Here is a 20,034-nt window from a genome sequence, read left to right on the forward strand (position 1 = left end):
ACAATCAAGCTTTTCACCCTGGAGGGTGCCCGTGCTTCACCACGCCGGTGCGGTGTGGCAGAGGGGGCTCCTCCGAGAATTCCGGTGTGCAGAGGAGAAGCTCCACTCCGAGCTTCCCCCACGTCCCCCCCGGTGGCACCTACCCCGGGTCCCGGAGGAGCCCAGGCCCATCCTGGCTCGGGGCTGCGTCCGGGGTTTGCCCGGACATCCCCTGTCCCCGCCAGGGCATGCAAACCCTGCTGAGGCTGCTTCTGAGCCCGACTCCCAGCGGGACGGCCCCGCTCCATCCTGGCTCCCTAAATCCCACGGGGGCTCCCGGCCCTCCCCTGCGCGGGTGGCAATGATGGGGCTTAGGGATGTGTACTCTGCGATGCCCAGGCCAGCTGCTCACGCCGGCTCGGGGCCCCTGGCCACGCCTCTCGGCTTCTCTCTCCGCCACTGGCTTTTGTCTCTCTCCAACTCTGTCTTCCTTGGTCTCTGTCTGTCTGTCTCTGTTTGTCTCCCTCGGTGCGTCTCTGTCTTCCTCTTTCTCTCTCTCTGTCTCTGTCTCCTTCTGTCTCTGTCTCTGTCTTTCTCTCTCCCTCCGCCTCTGTCTCCCTCTATCTGTGTCTCCTGTTTCTGTCTCTATCTGCCTCTATCTCTGTCTCTCCAAGGCTCCCTGTCCCTGTGTCCCTCCCTCGCTGTGTCTCTCTGTCTCTCATCTCCCTCTGTGTCTCTGTCTGTCTCTTACTCCGTCTCCCTCTTTGTTTCTGTCTCCCTATCTCACTGTCTCTCTCTCTGTCTCCCGTCTCCCTCTATCTCTGTCTCTTTCTGTCTCCCTCTATCTCCCTGTCTCTGTCTGCCTCCATCTCTGCCTGTCTGTGTCTGTCTCCCTCTGTCTCTCTGTCTTTGTCTCCCTCTATCTGTGTCTCTGTCTATCTCACTGTCTCCCGTCTCCCTCTATCTCTGTCTGTCTCTCAGTCTCCCTGTCTCTGTCTCCCTCTATCTCCCTGTCTGTCTCTGTCTCCCTCTGTCTCTCAGTCTCCCTGTCTCTGTCTCCCTCTATCTCCCTGTCTCTGTCTCCCTCTATCTCCCTGTCTCTGTCTCCCTCTATCTCCCTGTCTCTGTCTCCCTCTATCTCCCTGTCTGTCTCTGTCTCCCTCTGTCTCTGTCTGCCTGTCTCTCTCTCTGTGTCTCCCTCTGTCTCTCTGTCTTTGTCTCCCTCTATCTGTGTCTCTGTCTCCCTGTCTCTGTCTTCCTATCTCACTGTCTCCCGTCTCCCTCTATCTCTCTTTCTGTCTGTCTCTCAGCCTCCCTGTCTCTGTCTCCCTCTATCTCCCTGTCTCTGTCTGCCTCCATCTCTGCCTGTCTGTCTCTGTCTCCCTCTATCTCTCTATCTCCCTGTCTCTGTCTTCCTATCTCACTGTCTCCCGTCTCCCTCTATCTCTATCTCTTTCTGTCTCAGTCTCCCTGTCTCTGTCTCTGTCTCCCTCTATCTCCCTGTCTCTGTCTCCCTCTGTCTCTGTCTCCCTGTCTCTCTCTCTGTGTCTCCCTCTGTCTGTCTGTCTGTGTCTCTCCCTGACATCGGAACGAAGGCCCAGGCTCCCTGGGGTCCATCTCTGCAGCACACACACACGCTCTCTGACTGGGCGCTCGGTGCCATAGGGACGAAGGTTGCCGAGGAGGAATGAGGCCGTGGCCGGCCGAGCCCACAGCAGACTCCCCACGCCCGTCTGGTGCAGCCCTGCAGACCGAGACCCCCTCGCCGCCCGCAGAGGCCCCACGGACCCCACAACGTCTCGCGCGTCCACCTCAGAGAGGTTCTGGGCGGGGAAAGGGGAAGGAGGGGTGAGAGGATGCAGCCAGCGCTTTGCAAACGGCGGTCTCGGAGAAGCAAGTGTCGATTCCATTGAAGCAAAAAACAAAACAAAAGAAAACAAAAAAAAACCAGGGCATTCATTTAACGCAGCCTGTCCCGCTCCTTCCTGTGTTGCTGCTTTTGAGACAGAGCCTTGTTCTGTCGCCCGGGCCGGAGTGCGGCAGCACGGCTCACACGGCAGCCTCGACCTCCTGGGTTCGAGGGACCCTCCCACCCACCTCGGCCTCCCGAAGTAGCTGGGATTACAGGCTCATGCCACCGTGCCCAGCCTAATCGTTAATTTTTTTTTTTTTTTTTTTTTTTGCAGAGATGGGGTCTCACTATGTTGCCCAGGCTGGTCTCAAACTCCTGGGCTCAAATCATCCTCCCGACTCGGCCTCCCAAAGTGCTGGGATGACAGGTGCGAGCCCCTGTGCGTGGCCTTCAGACCCGTTTCTAGCAGGGAATTCTATGTTCATCGGCTGCTGGATAACGGTGGAGGAGGGTCTACCTTGCACCTGTTCCCGGGCTGAGGGACGCAAAGGCCACGGCACTAAGGTCTCCAGGCTTAACGAGCCGAGCCTTTGGGATCCGTCAGACCGGAGACAGATGGCTCAAGGTGCCTGGTGAGCTGGGTGCCAAAGTGCTTTAGCAAAATGCACGCTAGGTGGAAAAAGGTGTGTGCGGGGCTGTTATGCTATACCTGGAATAGATCTTCCACCTTCTTCCCCAGCACCCTGTGGTGCTGGTTTCTCCCCTCTCGGATGGCAAACTCCAGGTACGTGAAGAGGTTCCAGATGACGTCGTTGTTCTGCAACATGAAGCCGTGCAGAGAGTACTCACTGTCCGACGCCAGGTAAAGGTTGGCTGTCTCCGTGTTACTGTAACCTGAAGAAACGGGGACGGTCCTGTGACCTCCTAACGAGGAAACCCAAGGAAACCTGACCGTAGGGGACGCATCACTGAGATGTTACGATAAGCATCGTCGGCCGGGCGCGGTGGCTCACGCCTGTCATCCCAGCGCTTTGGGAGGCCGAGGCGGGTAGACCACGAGGTCGGGAGATCGAGACCATCCTGGCGAACACGGTGAAACCCCGTCTCTACTAAAAATACAAAAAAATTAGCCGGGCGAGGTGACGGGCATCTGTGGTCCCAGCTCCTCGGGAGGCTGAGGCAGGAGAATGGCTTGAACCTGGGAGATAGAGGTTGCAGTGAGCCGAGATCATGCCACTGAAATTCCAGCCTGGGTGACAGAGCGAGACACCATCTCAAAAACAACAACAACGGCCGGGCGCGGTGGCTCACGCCTGTAATCCCAGCACTTTGGGAGGCGGAGGCGGGCGGATCACGAGGTCAGGAGATCGACACCATCCTGGCTAACACCGTGAAACCCCGTCTCTACTGAAAATACAAAAAATTAGCCGGGCGAGGTGGTGGGCGCCTGTAGTCCCAGCTACTCGGGAGGCTGAGGCAGGAGAATGGCGTGAACCCAGGAGGCGGAGCTTGCAGTGAGCCGAGATCGCGCCACAGCACTCCAGCCTGGGCGACAGAGCGAGACTCCGTCTCAAAAATAAAATAAAATAAACATCATCCATCTGACTATAGCCACCATGCCCCAGCTGTCGACTGCTGTAACTGTTACCCAACGAGGCTGATCCTTCCTTCGTGGTTGTGGCCACACTTAAGTTCCCAGTTACGCAATCAAACCCCCATCTAGATGTGGGTGTGGAGGTGCACTGAAGCTGGCGTTTGCATCTACCATCGGTTTGACATTAAGGAAAGGAGATGAACCTCCAAAATGTGAGTGGGCCTCATCCAGCTCACTGAAAACCCCAGAAGCAAGCCTGTCCAACTCCTTCCATCCATTCCCCCACCCAGCTACCCATCCACTGATCCACCGATACATCTATTCATCCACCCGTCCACCCACCCACCCATCTGTTCACCCACACTCCCAATCATCTACCCAGCCATGCACCCATCCATCCACTCATCCATCCACCCACACATCCATCCATCCATCCATCCATCATCCGTCCACCCACTCATTTGTTCACCCACACTCCCAATCATCTACCCAGCCATGCACCCATCCATCCACTCATCCATCCATTCACCCACCCATCCACATGTCCACTCATCCATCCATCCATCCATCCATCCATCCATCCATCCATCCACCCACCCACCCACTCATCCATCCATCCATCCACCCACCCACCCACTCATCCATCCATCCACCCATCCATCCATCCATCCATCCATCCATCCATCCATCCATCCATCCATCCATCCGTCCACCCACCCACCCATCTGTTCACCCACACTCCCAATCATCTACCCAGCCATGCACCCATCCATCCACTCATCCATCCATTCACCCACCCATCCACATGTCCACTCATCCATCCATCCATCCATCCATCCATCCACCCACCCACCCACCCACCCATCCATCCATCCATCCATCCATCCACCCACCCACCCACTCATCCATCCATCCATCCATCCACCCACCCACCCACTCATCCATCCATCCATCCACCCATCCATCCATCCATCCATCCATCCATCCATCCATCCATCCACCCACCCACCCACCCATCCATCCATCCATCCATCCATCCATCCATCCACCCACCCACCCACTCATCCATCCATCCATCCATCCACCCACCCACCCACTCATCCATCCATCCATCCACCCATCCATCCATCCATCCATCCATCCATCCATCCATCCATCCGTCCACCCACCCACCCATCTGTTCACCCACACTCCCAATCATCTACCCAGCCATGCATCCATCCATCTGCTCATCTATCCATTCACCCACCCATCCACATGTCCACTCATCCATCCATCCACACATGTATCCATCCACACATCCATCCATCCATCCATCCATCCATCCATCCATCCATCCATCCATCCGTCCACCCACTCATTTGTTCACCCACACTCCCAATCATCTACCCAGCCATGCATCTATCCATCCACTCATCCATCCATTCACCCACCCATCCACATGCCCACTCATCCATCAGTCCACACATGCATCCATTCATCCATCCATCCGTCCATCCATCTGTCCACCCACCCACTCATCCATCCACCCATCCATCCACTTACCCACCCATCTATGCACCCATCCACCGATTCATTGATCCATCCATCCATCTACCCATCCTTTCATTTATCTATCCATTGTATCCATCCATCCATCCACCCACCCATCTGCATGCCCACTCATCCATCCATCCACACATCCATTCACCCACGTACCCATCCAATCATCCACCCATCCATCCACACATCCTTCCATCCACACATCCATCTATCTATCCATCCACCCACCCATCCACTCACCCACTCATCCATCCACCCATCCATCCACTTACCCACCCATCTATGCACCCATCCACCGATTCATCGATCCATCCATCCACCCACCCTTTCATTTATCCATCCATCTATCCATCCATCCACCCACCCACCCACCCATCTACATGCCCACTCATCCATCTATCCACACATCCATTCACCTACCTACCCATCCAATCATCTATCCCTCCATTGAGACATCCTTCCACACATCCTTCCATCCACACATCCATCCATCTATCCATCCACCCACCCATCCACTCACCCACTCATCCATCCACCCATCCATCCACTTACCCACCCATCTATGCACCCATCCACCGATTCATTGATCCATCCATCCACCCACCCTTTCATTTATCCATCCGTCTATCCGTCCATCCATCTATCCATCCACCCATCCACTGATCCACCAATCCATCCACCTTCCCATCCATCCATCTGTCCATTGATCGATCCATCTGTCCATCCATCCATTCATCCTTCCTCCCATCCATCTATCCACCTACCATCCATCCATCCATTTATGTATCTATCAATTCTTCCCATCACCTATGTATCTATCATCTCTGTATCGTCAATCTATATCAAGGTATCTATGCATTTATCATCTATCTATGTATCTGTCTACCCATCCACCCACCTTATCTGTCCATAAACATCAATCAGCAAGTAAATTAATGTCTGTGTGCACCCTACTGGGTTCTGTTTCTCAGGAGAACATGGACTGATACAGCCCCTTTGAGACTGGAGCCCATAAGGACGTCACGCTTCTCCGGCGTGCTCGCGGCCACCACTGTTCCCCCTCTCTCATTCACCCTCTGCTTCTCCCCGTTCTGGGAAAAGCAGCGTTCCCGAGGGCAGAGGGATAGAAGGTCTGGCCCTCCTTCCTCGCTCTGCCCGGGCTCCAGCTCACCTTCCCTCAGTGACTTCTACCTGTAAAGATCGTCAGAGCAAAACCCGCTGGGTCCTGTCACCTTGCTCTGTCTTCTCCAGGAGCCCCATGGCAGCACAGACGTCCAGAAGCTTCTCCATTCCACAGGCAGAGGCGTCCACTTTGCTGGCAATATCTGGCGCCTTCTGGGGTGCTTCACGTTTTAACCAATCGAACACCTTCAGCTTGCAAGCAGTGAGCAGGGCCTGTTAAAAAACAAGTGCAGAGAGACCCATGAAGTCACTTGCCGAGTACTTTTGACTCCCGCAGACCCAAAAGACGCAGACCAATGTTGTCGAAAGTATTCGACGGGGCCACCGAGCCGCCTTTTACAGAGAACGCTGGGGATCTGGAGGATCAAGTCTCCAGCTGTAAAACAAGGCGTACACAAGGTAAAAGCACATCGATGAACATCATGCAGAAAAACCAGCCTGTGGGAGAAAAATCAACGTGCTGCAGATATGGACTGAGTTCCAAACCCGTATGTTGCACCCCTAATACCCCCAGTCCCTCAGGTCAGGATGTGACGGTGTGCATAGGCAGGGTTTGAAAGAAGTGATTCAGGTAAAATGAGGTCATTTGGGTGGAGCCTCATCCAATAGGACTGGGGTCCCTATAAGAAGAGATGAGGACACAGACACACACAGAGGGACGAGCCTGTGAGGACACAGGGAGAAGACGGCATCTCCAAGCCCAGGAGAGAGGCCTCAGGAGGAACCAGCCCTGCCCACACCTGGATCTCAGACTTCCAGCCTCCAGGACGGTGGGAGAATCATGTCTGTTGTTTATAATCCATCCGGTGGTGATTTAATAATCATCACTCAGTAAATTAGAGACAGAGATGGAATGTGCCGTAACTACCTTTATTCCTTATTCACCTCATGTTCTCTCTCCTGGTGATGATGAATGACAGGAGGTGTCAGCCCGGTCTCCCTGTCTCCCCAAAACCTGCGCCCCTCCTGCACCTGACATCCCCACCTCTGCTTCCCAGAGGATGCCCTGTAAGGGACCCCTGGTGTTGGGAGGGCTGCATCCCTTCTCGGTCTGCTGTGCGCCGTGAGGGGACCCTGGGAGCCCAGACCTGCAGAACGGCTGAAAGACGGGGCCTGAGGCTGGGCGTGGTGGCTCACGTCTGTAATCCCAGCACTTTAGGAGGCCGAGGTGGGTGGATCGGCTGACGTCAGGAGTTCGAGATCAGCCTGGCCAACATGGCGAAACCCTTCAGGAGGCTGAGGCAGGAGAATGGCGGGAACCCGGGAGGCGGAGCTTGCAGTGAGCCGAGATGGCGCCACCGCACTCCAGCCTGGACGACAGAGCCAGACTCCATCTCAAAAAAAAAAAGAGTCTTTGCAGACGTAAGTAAGCTAGGGGACTTCAGATGAGTTGGAGTCAGTGGATTAGGGAGGCCTCAAAATCCGGTGACAGGTGTCCTTGTAAGAGACAGAAGAGGAGACACAGACACAGAGGAGAAGGCCACGTGGAGACGGAGGCAGAGACTGGAATGATGCGGCCACAAGTCCAGGGACGCCTGGAGCCCCCAGGAGCTGGGAGAGGCAGGAAGGATCCTCCCCTAGAACCCTAGAAGGAATGGAATATAATTATACCAGATGGAACAGCGGCCCCCAGAAAGATCTGTCCACATCCTAAAGTCCAGGACCTGGAATGAGACCTTATTTGGAAATAGGGTTTTTGCAGATGTAATCAAGTTAAGGATCTTGACATGAGATAATCCTGGATCAGGGCCCTCAACCCAACAACAGGCCTTCTTCTAAGAGACAGAAGAGGAGACACAGACACAGAGGAGGAGGCCACGTGGAGACGGAGGCAGAGACTGGAGTGATGCGGCCACAAGCCCAGGGATGCCTGGAGCCGTCAGGAGCTGGGAGAGGCAGGAAGGACCCTCCCCTAGAACGTTCGGACAAAGCGTGGCCCTGAGAGAACTTGACCTCAGACTGCCAGCCTTCAGGACTGTTGATTCAAGCCGAGTGTGTGGGGTGGTCGGTGAAAGCAACCTGAGGAGACAGACACAGGTACCTTTGATAGTTTAAAGCCGTCCAGCAGTTCCAGGAGGCGTGTGGGGAACGGGGGCAGGGTCGCCCGAGTCCTGTGGCACTCGGCCTCGGCCGTGGCCCGTCCGGCCGCTCCCACCTCGGCCTTCTCGTCGCGGCTGCCCGTCTCCCTCTGAGCAGGCTCCGAGCCGCCCTCCTCCACATCACTGAGGTCTTCGAAGGTGTCCACGGCCGGGATGGAGTCGTGCTGGACGGGCTGCCGCAGGTCCTCCGGGCGGGGTGGGTAGTAGAGCTCCACCAGCTGCTTGCAGAAGTGGTTCAGTGGGAAGCCCACGACATTCAGAAAGTCCCCGTGCACAGACTCAACCAGCATCCCGCCCAGGGCCTGGATCCCGTAGCCGCCAGCTTTGTCCCTGCGTGGGCAGGGGAAGGTTAAGAGGTGACGACGGGGAGAAAAGTTTCCGGGTCTAAAAATTTCAGGGCAAGGCCGGGCGCAGTGGCTCACGCCTGTCATCCCGGCACTTTGGGAGGCCGAGGCGGGTGGATCGCCTGAGGTCAGGAGTTCGAGACCAGCCTGGCCAACATGGTGAAACCCCGTCTACTGAAAATACAAAAATCACTAACACGGTGAAACCCCGTCTCTACTAAAAAATACAAAAAACTAGCCGGGCGAGGTGGCGGGCGCCTGTAGTCCCAGCTCCTCGGGAGGCTGAGGCAGGAGAATGGCGTGAACCCGGGAGGCGGAGCTTGCAGTGAGCTGAGATCCGGCCACTGCACTCCAGCCCGGGCGGCAGAGCCAGACTCCGTCTCAAAAAAAAAAAAAAAAAAAAAAAAATTAGCCAGGCGTGGTGGCAGGTGCCTGTAGTCCCAGCTACTCGGGAGGCTGAGGCAGGAGAATCGTTTGAAACTGGAAGGCAGGGGTTGCAGTGAGCCAAGATCGCGCCATTGCACTCCAGCCTGGCTGACACAGCAAGACTCTGTCTCAAAAAAAAAAAAAAAAAAAAAAAATTTCATGTGTTAAATGGGATATTTTGACATACGTATACATGTAACATCATTAAATCAAGCCAATTATCCTATCCAGCACCTCATGTACTTATTTTGTGTGTGTGTGGAGAAGACTTGAGATCTAGTGTGCTGGCAATTTTCCAGTAAGACAGTGTTACTGAAAGCCACAGTCACCAGGCTGGAAAAAGCCTTGAAATTCTTCCTCCCGTCTCACTTAATTTTTTTTTTTTTTTTTTTTAAAAGACGGAGTCTCGCTCTGTCGCCCAGGCTGGAGTGCAGTGGTGTGATCTCGGCTCACGGCAACCTCTGCCTCCCGGGTTCAAGCGATTCTCCTGCCTCAGCCTCCAGAGTAGCTGGGATTACAGGCGCCCGCCACCACGCCCGGGTAATTTTTGTATTTTTTGTAGAGATGGGGTTTCACCATGTTGGCCAGGCTGGTCTCAAACTCCTGATCTGAAGTGATCTACCCGCCTCGGCCTCTGAAAGTGCTGGGATGACAGGCGTGAGCCACCACACCTGGCCCTGACTTATATCTTGTATTCTTTGACTAAGTGCAACTGTTTTATATTCCATATAAGTAAGATCCTGTGGTATCTTTCTCTGCCTGGCTTATTTCAGCTGACGTAGCATCCTCTACGTATCTTAGGTTAAGATACGTATACGTTACGCAGACTCCATCTCGACAAAAACCAAAAACAAAATCGGGCCTATGCATTGGTGCGTGTGCCTGTGGTCCTAGCTACTCACGAGTCTGTGGTGGGAGGATTGCTTGAGCCCAGGAGTTCAAGACCAGCCTGGGCAACATAGTGAGACCCCATTGCTACAAAAACTTTTAAAAAATTAGCCAGGCGTGGTGGTGTCCATCTGTAGACCCAGCCACTAGGGGGGCTGAGGTGAGAGGATCATTTTGACTGGAGAGGTTGAGGCTGCAGGGAGCTATGACTTTGCCACTGCACTGCAGCCCAGGTGACAGTGAGACCCTGTCTCAAAAAAATAGATAAAATTATTTATATATATATAAACGTCTTTTATACAAATTTATATACATAAATATATAAATATTTTATATACTTTTATAATATAAAAATATATTTAATATAATTATTTTTAATATAATCATGTTATATTATATATAATTACATATTATGTATATTATATATAATATTTATATATTATAATATTGTATCTTATATATAATTAATATGTATAATTACATATATTTAATATATAATTTATATGCATATAATCACACATAACATATAATATATAGTATTATGTAATTAATATGTATTAATATGTATACTTACATCTATTCATATTTAATACATATATATTATCCATCATATCATAGATTCATATATAATTCTATATTACATAAATATATATAATTATATTTTATTATAATATATAATAAATTATATATAACTATATATAACAGTCCCTATTATATAAACTATTTTAAGTGTTATATAATCTATAATATAATGTATTGTAACAATATCTATTATAATTATAATGGTGTATAACTACATTACATTAATATTAATTATGACAATCATTACTTAATATTAATTAAAATTAATCATTAAAAATTAACCATTAAATATCAATCGATATTATGATTTATACTCTATAATAAAATATATGTACATATTACAGTATAATAGAATAGATTAGAAATATATAATATATAAACTATTTGCATAACGTATAATTATGTATAATTAATATGTGTAATACACAAATTATATGTAATTGTAAATATAATTCTATCACGTTACGTTATATAATGTATCATTATGGAGACATGATGTGTGATGTAGATGAGTATAACCCATATAAACGCAGATGGTGGATGATGAGTGAAGCCGACGGGTGCCGGCAGACCTCCCACGCTCACCATTCTTTGGCAGGGACGACCGTTAGAATCACCTCTTAGGGTGACTTTGGATCACACCGTTTCTCAGTGTTAGTTGTAGCCAGCATGCTGGGCATAGACCTCTGGGGTCTCCTCCTCCCATGGCATGAACTTCTCTACCCCTGCCCAGGGCCTCCCCCGTCCCCACCGCAGCCCTTGGCTCCCACCCGGCCCCTCTCTGTCCTGGGAGTCTGGTTCTCTGAGCCTCCATGGCTCAGTGTGGTCGTGAAGAAGGAACTGGGAAGGAAAAGTGCTGTCCTGAGTTCTGTGAGCCCCTGGAGCAAATGACCCAACCTGAGCAGGTGCCTGGACGAGCCCCCAGCGAGCAGCGGGTGGCTCAGAAAAGTACAGGTGTGCCCAGGGATATATGTGCTTCCCAGCCGGGCGGCTCTCCCTCTGCCACACGGCCTCAGGAACAGGGGCCTCCTTCTTTCCCAAAGGCCGAGTGGGACCCCGCGTGTGAGAGTGGCCAGAGGCTTCCACACGTGTCCCCCGTCCTCCCCCTGCCCCCGAGACTCACATGGGCTCCCCGCTGTGGATGTATTCCCAGAGCAGCTCCTCAGACAGCTCCGAGAACTTCACCGTCGTTTCCTCGTAGAATTCCGAGACCCTGGTGTGCAGCTGACGGTCTGCAAGGACAGAGCCCTGGGGGTGAGCCTGGACGCCAGCTTGTCACCTCCGTGCCCTGACAGTGGAAAGGCTGTGGAGGTGTGGACTTGAGTGTAGCGCACAGTTCAGATGTGGATGGTTCATGGGGGAAAGGGGTGCGTCTCAGACAAGAAAAGAGAGAAAGGGGCCGGGCGTGGTGGCTCAGGCCTGTAATCCCAGCCCTTTGGGAGGCCGAGGCAGGTGGATCACCTGAGGCCAGGAGTTCGAGACCAGCCTGGCCAACATGGTGAAACCCCGTCTCTACTAAAAATACAAAAATTAGCTGGCTGTGGTGATGGGCGCCTGTAATCCCAGCTACTGAGGCAGAAGAATCGCTTGAACCTGGGAGGCAGAGGTTGCCGTGAGCTGAGATTGTACCACTGCAGTCCAGCCTGTGGGCAACAGAGCGAGACTCTGTCTCAAAAAAAAAAAAGAAAGAGAGACAAAGCACACGTTTTCCTTTCTCCTGCACACTTCCAAATCGGCTGACAACTTTCCCAGGCAGGCCATAAGCACAAACCCCTCTGGGGGTGGGGGTGGGTAACCGTCCCCCTCCCTCCAGCCCAGGGTCCTGAGAATGTCCCGGGTTCTTCTCTCGGCCTCTGGGGGGGACCCCGATCCCCGGGCCACGGTTACCGTTGCTGGAGCAGTGGACAATGGCGACGCCTGTGAACACGCTGTGCTCTTTCCCACTCAACCTGCAAGACACAACCGGTGACCGTGCTGTGAACCGTGAGAGCTACAAAGCGAGTCTCAAACCAGGGAGCCAGCGAGGTGTCCTTGGTCCTGGCTCCGTCCCCATTCTCTGCTTCCCGATGGTCCTGCCGTGTGGTCTCCAGGGAAACCTTTACGGAGAGGCCAAGGAAGGCGTCACAAATCCCACGAGCCGTGGCCCTGACGGGAGGCCCCAGGCCGGGCAGCCCTCAGCTGGGCCTATGGCGGGCAGGGAGGGGCGCGTCTCTCCCATGTCCTGGGATGGGAGTGAGATGCCAGGCTGTGGGCTCAGGTCCAGGACGCCCAGTGGGAAGGACAGGGCACTGCCAACTTCTCATGGCCCCAACAGTCTGCAGTGGGCGTGAGACACTCTGGGATCGGTGCTGCAGAATCCCAGACAAGGGTGAGCATGGAGGGATGGTGCCTGCCTCCCTGCACAGCTCAGAGAGCACAGCTCACACACAGCTCAGAAAGCAGAGCTCAGACAGCACAGCTCACACAACACAGTTCACACAGCACGGCTCACACACAGCTCACACACACAGCTCACACACACAGCTCACACAGCACAGCTCACACAACACAGCTCACACACACGGCTCACACAGCACAGCTCACACAGCACAGCTCACACACACGGCTCACACACAGCTCAGACAACACAGCTCACACAGCTCACACACACAGCTCACACACACAGCTCACACACACAGCTCACACAGCACAGCTCACACACACAGCTCACACACACAGCTCACACACACGGCTCACACAGCACGGCTCACACACACGGCTCACACAGCACACCTCACACAGCACGGCTCACACACACAGCTCACACACACAGCTCACACACACAGCTCACACAACACAGCTCACACACACGGCTCACACAGCACACCTCACACAGCACGGCTCACACACACAGCTCACACACACAGCTCACACAACACAGCTCACACACACGGCTCACACAGCACACCTCACACAGCACGGCTCACACAGCACACCTCACACAGCACGGCTCACACACACAGCTCACACACACAGCTCACACACACAGCTCACACACACAGCTCACACAGCACGGCTCACACACACAGCTCACACACACAGCTCAGACAACACAGCTCACACACACAGCTCACACACACAGCTCACAGAGCACAGCTCAGACAACACAGCTCACACAACACAGCTCACACACACACCTCACACACACAGCTCACACACACAGCTCACACACACAGCTCACACAACACAGCTCACACACACAGCTCACACACACAGCTCACACACACAGCTCACACAACACAGCTCACACACACGGCTCACACAGCACACCTCACACAGCACGGCTCACACACACAGCTCACACACACAGCTCACAGAGCACAGCTCAGACAACACAGTTCACACAACACAGCTCACACACACACCTCACACACACAGCTCACACACACAGCTCACACACACAGCTCACACACACAGCTCACACAACACAGCTCACACACACGGCTCACACAGCACACCTCACACAGCACGGCTCACACACACAGCTCACACACACAGCTCACACACACAGCTCACAGAGCACAGCTCACACACACGGCTCACACAGCACACCTCACACAGCACGGCTCACACACACAGCTCACACACACACCTCACACACACAGCTCACAGAGCACAGCTCAGACAACACAGCTCACACAACACAGCTCACACACACACCTCACACACACAGCTCACACACACAGCTCACACACACAGCTCACACAACACAGCTCACACACACAGCTCACACACACACCTCACACACACAGCTCACACACACAGCTCACACACACACCTCACACACACAGCTCACACACACAGCTCACACACACAGCTCACACAACACAGCTCACACACACAGCTCACACACACACCTCACACACACAGCTCACACACACAGCTCACACACACACCTCACACACACAGCTCACACACACACCTCACACACACAGCTCACACACACAGCTCACACAACACGGCTCACACACACAGCTCACACACACAGCTCACACAGCACAGCTCAGACAACACAGCTCACACACACAGCTCACACACACACCTCACACAGCACGGCTCACACACACAGCTCACACACACAGCTCACACACACAGCTCACAGAGCACAGCTCAGACAACACAGCTCACACAACACAGCTCACACACACACCTCACACACACAGCTCACACACACAGCTCACACACACACCTCACACACACAGCTCACACACACACCTCACACACACAGCTCACACACACAGCTCACACACACACCTCACACACACAGCTCACACACACAGCTCACACACACAGCTCACACAGCACAGCTCAGACAACACAGCTCACACAACACAGCTCACACACACGGCTCACACACACAGCTCACACACACAGCTCACACACACAGCTCACACACACACCTCACACACACAGCTCACACACACAGCTCACACACACACCTCACACACACAGCTCACACACACACCTCACACACACGGCTCACACACACAGCTCACACACACAGCTCACACACACAGCTCACACACACACCTCACACACACACCTCACACACACAGCTCACACACACACCTCACACACACGGCTCACACACACAGCTCACACACACAGCTCACACACACAGCTCACACAACACAGCTCACACAGCACGGCTCAGACAACACAGCTCACACAACACAGCTCACACACACGGCTCACACACACACCTCACACACACACCTCACACACACAGCTCACACACACACCTCACACACACGGCTCACACACACAGCTGACACACACAGCTCACACACACAGCTCACACAACACAGCTCACACAGCACGGCTCAGACAACACAGCTCACACAACACAGCTCACACACACGGCTCACACACACACCTCACACACACACCTCACACACACAGCTCACACACACACCTCACACACACAGCTCACACAGCACAGCGCACACAGAGGAGCACAGACAGCACAGCTCCGACGGCAGAGCTGAGACACATCCACCCTGCTCCCCAGGACACCCGGCCGGATATGCCGGCTACTCTGGCCCAGAACTGAGACAGCTCCGAGGCCAGCACGGTGCTCACCGGGACAGCATCCTGTAGGCGTCCTGCTTGTCCACCGGCTTCTCCAGAATCAGCCCCCCGACCGTCTGCGAGAGGAAGGGAACGCGGGGAGTCGGTCCCCGCCGCCTGAGTCAGGCCCACGCAAGCCCCACGGGGCCATTGGCAGAACTCACTCGTTTTACGGAAATGAAGTGGACACGGCCCGAGAGTCACCGTATCAAACAACTACCTGAACGGACCACGCTGCCTTACCGCCACCTGCCTGGTTCCAGAATGTTCTCTTCACCCCAGAAGGAGACCCTGGCCCCAGGAAGCTGTCCCGCCCCAGTGCCCCTCCCCAGATCCTCTTTCTTTCACTGTGCGTTTCCCGTTGTGGACACGGCGTAGTCATGGAATCCTGCAACCTGCGGTCCTCTGTGCCTGCTTTCCGTCACTGAGCGTGATGTCCTCAAGGTCCATTCATGTTCCTTGTTCCTTTCCTTTCCTTTCCTTCCCTTCCCCTTCCCCTCCCCTCCCCTTCCCCTTCCCTTCCTCTTCCCTTCCTCTTCCCCTTCCCTTCCCCTCCCCTTCCCCTTCCCCTCCCCTCCACTCCCCTTCCCTTCCCCTTCCCTCCCCTTCCCTTCCCCTTCCCTTCCCCTTCCCTTCCCCTTCCCTTCCTCTTCCTCTTCCCTTCCCCTCCCCTCCCCTCCCCTTCCCCTTCCCTTCCTCTTCCCCTTCCCCTCCCCCTCCCCTTCCCCTTCCCTTCCTCTTCCCCTTCCCTTCCCCTTCCCTTCTCTCCCCTTCCCTTCCCCTCCCCTTCCCCTTCCCCTTCCCTTCCCCTTCCCTTCCCCTTCCCTTCCTCTTCCCTTCCTCTTCCTCTTCCCTTCCCCTTCCCTTCCCTTCCCCTCCCCTCCCCTTCCCCTCCCCTCCCCTTCCCTTCCCCTTCCTCTTCCCCTTCCCTCCCCTTCCCTCCCCTTCCCCTCCCCTCCCCTCCCCTTTCCCTTCCCCTCCCCTCCCCTTCCCCTTCCCCTCCCCTCCCCTTCCCCTTCCCTTCCCCTCCCCTTCCCCTTCCCTTCCCCTCCCCTCCCCTTCCCCTTCCCTTCCCCTCCCCTCCCCTTCCCCTTCCCTTCCCTTCCCCTTCCCTTCCCCTTCCCCTTCCCTTCCCCTTCCCTTCCCCTTCCCTCCCCTTCCCCTTCCCCTTCCCCTCCCCTTCCCCTTCCCCTCCCCTCCCCTTCCCTTCCCCTCCTCTTCCCCTTCCCTTTCCCTTCCCTTCCCTTCCCTTCCCCTCCTCTTCCCCTTCCCCTTCCCTTCCCCTTCCCCTTCCCTTCCCCTTCCCCTTCCCTTCCCCTTCCCCTCCCCTCCCCTTCCCCTTCCCTTCCCCTCCCCTCCCCTTCCCCTCCCCTCCCCTTCCCTTCCCCTCCTCTTCCCCTTCCCCTTCCCTTCCCCTCCCCTTCCCTTCCCCTCCTCTTCCCCTTCCCTTCCCTTCCCCTTCCCCTCCCCTTCCCCTTCCCTTCCCCTCCCCTCCCCTTCCCCTTCCCTTCCCTTCCCCTTCCCTTCTCCTTCCCTTCCCTTCCCCTTCCCCTCCCCTCCCCCTCCCCTTCCCCTTCTCTTCCCTTCCTCTTCCCCTTCCCCTTCCCTTCCCCTTCCCTTCCCCTCCCCTTCCCCTCCCCTCCCCTTCCCCTTCCCTTCCCCTCCCCTCCCCTCCCCCTTCTCTTCCCTTCCTCTTCCCCTTCCCTTCCCCTTCCCTTCCCCTTCCCTTCCCCTTCCCTTCCCATTACCTTCCCCTTCCCTTCCCTTCCCCTTCCCCTTCTCTTCCCCTTCCCCTTCCCTTCCTTTCCCCTTCCCTTCCCCTTCCCTTCCCCTTCCCCTCCCCTTCCCCTTCCCTTCCCCTTCCCTTCCCCTTCCCTTCCCCTTTCCTTCTCTTCCCATTCCCTTCCCCTTCCCTTCCTTTCCCCTTCCCTTCCCCTTCCCTTCCTTTCCCCTTCCCTTCCCCTTCCCTTCCCTTCCCTTCCCCTTCCCCTTCCCTTCCCCTTCTCTTCCCCTTCCCCTTCCCTTCCTTTCCCCTTCCCTTCCCTTTCCCTTCCCCTTCCCTTCCCCTTCCCTTCCCTTCCCATTACCTTCCCCTTCCCTTCCCTTTCCCTTCCCCTTCCCCTTCCCTTCCCCTTCCCCTTCCCTTCCCCTTCCCTTCCCCTTCCCCTTCCCTTCCCTTCCCTTCCCCTTCCCTTCCCTTCCCTTTCCCTTCCCTTTCCCTTCCCCTTCCCTTCCCCTTCCCCTTCCCCTTCCCTTCCCCTTCCCTTCCCCTTCCCTTCCTTTCCCCTTCCCTTCCCCTTCCCTTCCCTTCCCTTTCCCTTCCCCTTCCCTTCCCCTTCCCCTTCCTTCCCTTCTCTTCCCCCCCCTCCCCTTCCCCTTCCCCTCCCCTCCCCTTCCCCTTCTCCTGCCATTCCCCTTCCCCTTCCCCTTCCCCTTCCCCTTCCTTTCAGATGGAGTCTCACTCTTTTGCCCAGACTGGAGTATAGTGGTGCAGTCTCAGCTCACTGCAACCTCCGCCTCCTGGGTTCAAGTGATTCTCCTGCCTCAGCCGCCCAAGTAGCTGGGACTACAGACGCCCACCACCACGCCCAGCTACTTTTTTTTTTTTTGAGACGGAGTCTCGCTCTGTAGCCCAGGCTGGAGTGCAGTGGCTGGATCTCAGCTCACTGCCAGCTCCGCCTCCCGGGTTCACGCCATTCTCCTGCCTCAGCCTCCGGAGTAGCTGGGACCACAGGCACTGCCACCTCGCCTGGCTAATTTTTAGTATTTTTAGTAGAGACGGGGTTTCACCGTGTTAGCCAGGATGGTCTCAATCTCCTGACCTCGTGATCCACCCACCTCGGCCTCCCAAAGTGCTGGGATTACAGGCGTGAGCCACCGCGCCCGGCCAGCCTCGTTCCTGTTCATGGCTGCATAGTATTCCACTGTGTGTGGATGGACCGTCTTGTAATTATCCATTTATCCACGGAAAGGCACGTGGGCTGTTTCTGCCTTTTTTTTTTTTTTTTTTTTGAGACGGAGTCTCGCTCTGTCACCCAGGCTGGAGTGCAGTGGCCGGATCTCAGCTCACTGCAAGCTCCGCCTCCCGGGTTTACGCCATTCTCCTGCCTCAGCCTCCCGAGTAGCTGGGACTACAGGTGCCCGCCACCTCGCCCGGCTAGTTTTTTGTATTTTTTTTAGTAGAGACGGGGTTTCACCGTGTCAGCCAGGATGGTCTCGATCTCCTGACCTCGTGATCCGCCTGTCTCGGCCTCCCAAAGTGCTGGGATTACAGGCTTGAGCCCCCGCGCCCGGCCATTTCTGCCTTTTTAGCTGTTGTGAATGGTGCTGCTGTGAACATTTATGTAGAAGTTTTTGGTTGAAGACCTGTTTTGAATCCTTTTGGGTACATACTTAAGAGCAGATATGTTAGTCTGCTCAGGTCACTATAGCAAAGTCTTTTAACCCGGGTGGCTTAAACTACAGAAATTGATCCTCCCACGGTCGTGGAGGCTGGAAGGGCGAGATCCAGGTGTGGGCAGGGCTGGTTCCTCCTGAGGCCTCTCTCCTGGGCTTGGAGACGCCGTCTTCTCCCTGTGTCCTCACAGGGTCGTCCCTCTGTGTGTGTCTGTGCCCTCATCCCCTCTTCTTATGAGATGTCTCAGTCCATTTCAGGCTGCTATCACAGAATACCAGAGACTGGGTGGCTTATAAACAAAAGACATAGGCCGGGCGCGGTGGCTCACGGCTGTAATCGCAGCACTTTGGGAGGCCGAGGCAGGTGGACCACAAGGTCAGGAGTTTGAGACCATCCTGGCTAACACGGTGAAACCCCGTCTCTACTAAAAATACAAAAATTAGCCGGGTGTGGTGGCAGGTGCCTGTGGTCTCAGCTACTCGGGAGGCTGAGGCAGGAGATTTGCTTGAACCCGGGAGACGGAGGTTGCAGTGAGCCGAGATCCCACCACTGCACTCCAGCCTGGGCAACAGAGTGAGACTCTATCTCAAAAAAAAAAAAATGGGTCTTTGCCGATGTAATTAAGATGCGGTTGGAAAGGATTAGGGTGGACACTTTATGGGTGGTGGTGTTATAAAAAGGGGAAAGTTTCAGCCGGGCACGGTGGCTCACGCCTGTCATCCCAGCACTTTGGGAGTCCCAGGCAGGCGGATCACTTGAGGTCAGGAGTTTGAGACCAGCCTGGTCATGATGAAACCCGTCTCTACTAAAAATACAAAAATGAGCTGGGCGTGGTGGTGGGCACCTGTAATCCCAGCTACTCAGGAGGCTGAGGCAGGAGAATCGCTTGAACCCGGGAAGCGGAGGTTGCCGTGAGCCGAGATCACACCACTGCACTCCAGCCTGGGGGACAGAGTGAGATTCTGTCTCAAAAAAAAAAAAAAAGGCCGGGCGCGGTGGCTCAAGCCTGTAATCCCAGCACTTTGGGAGGCCGAGACGGG

At 54.6% G+C, this 20,034-nt stretch overlaps 1 protein-coding gene across 6 annotated transcripts in view; it reads right to left on the minus strand.

The window, feature by feature from the left end:
- The window catches only part of LOC141406856 (probable bifunctional dTTP/UTP pyrophosphatase/methyltransferase protein), a 49,724-nt gene that overhangs the window by 15,254 nt on the left and 14,436 nt on the right, over positions 1 to 20,034 (minus strand). For 4 of the 6 annotated variants that reach the window (XR_012429876.1, XM_074029239.1, XM_074029241.1 and 1 more), the window contains exons 4-9: positions 15,610 to 15,674; positions 12,376 to 12,437; positions 11,612 to 11,720; positions 8,191 to 8,578; positions 6,200 to 6,362; positions 2,541 to 2,725 (exon numbers count right to left, since the gene is read on the minus strand). Coding sequence is in view for 4 of the 6 variants with exons in the window: in XM_074029239.1 (XP_073885340.1) it covers positions 2,541 to 2,725; positions 6,200 to 6,362; positions 8,191 to 8,578; positions 11,612 to 11,720; positions 12,376 to 12,437; positions 15,610 to 15,674 (972 nt within the window). In the remaining 2 variants the exon portion in view is untranslated. Of the gene's footprint in view, positions 1 to 2,540; positions 2,726 to 6,158; positions 6,363 to 7,000; positions 7,735 to 8,190; positions 8,579 to 11,611; positions 11,721 to 12,375; positions 12,438 to 15,609; positions 15,675 to 20,034 lie in introns of those variants that run through there. The other 2 variants (XR_012429877.1, XM_074029242.1) reach the window with 2 other exon arrangements.

The sequence above is a fragment of the Macaca fascicularis genome, chromosome X (genome assembly GCF_037993035.2).
Source record: "Macaca fascicularis isolate 582-1 chromosome X, T2T-MFA8v1.1".
In the NCBI taxonomy this organism is placed as follows: domain Eukaryota; kingdom Metazoa; phylum Chordata; class Mammalia; order Primates; family Cercopithecidae; genus Macaca; species Macaca fascicularis.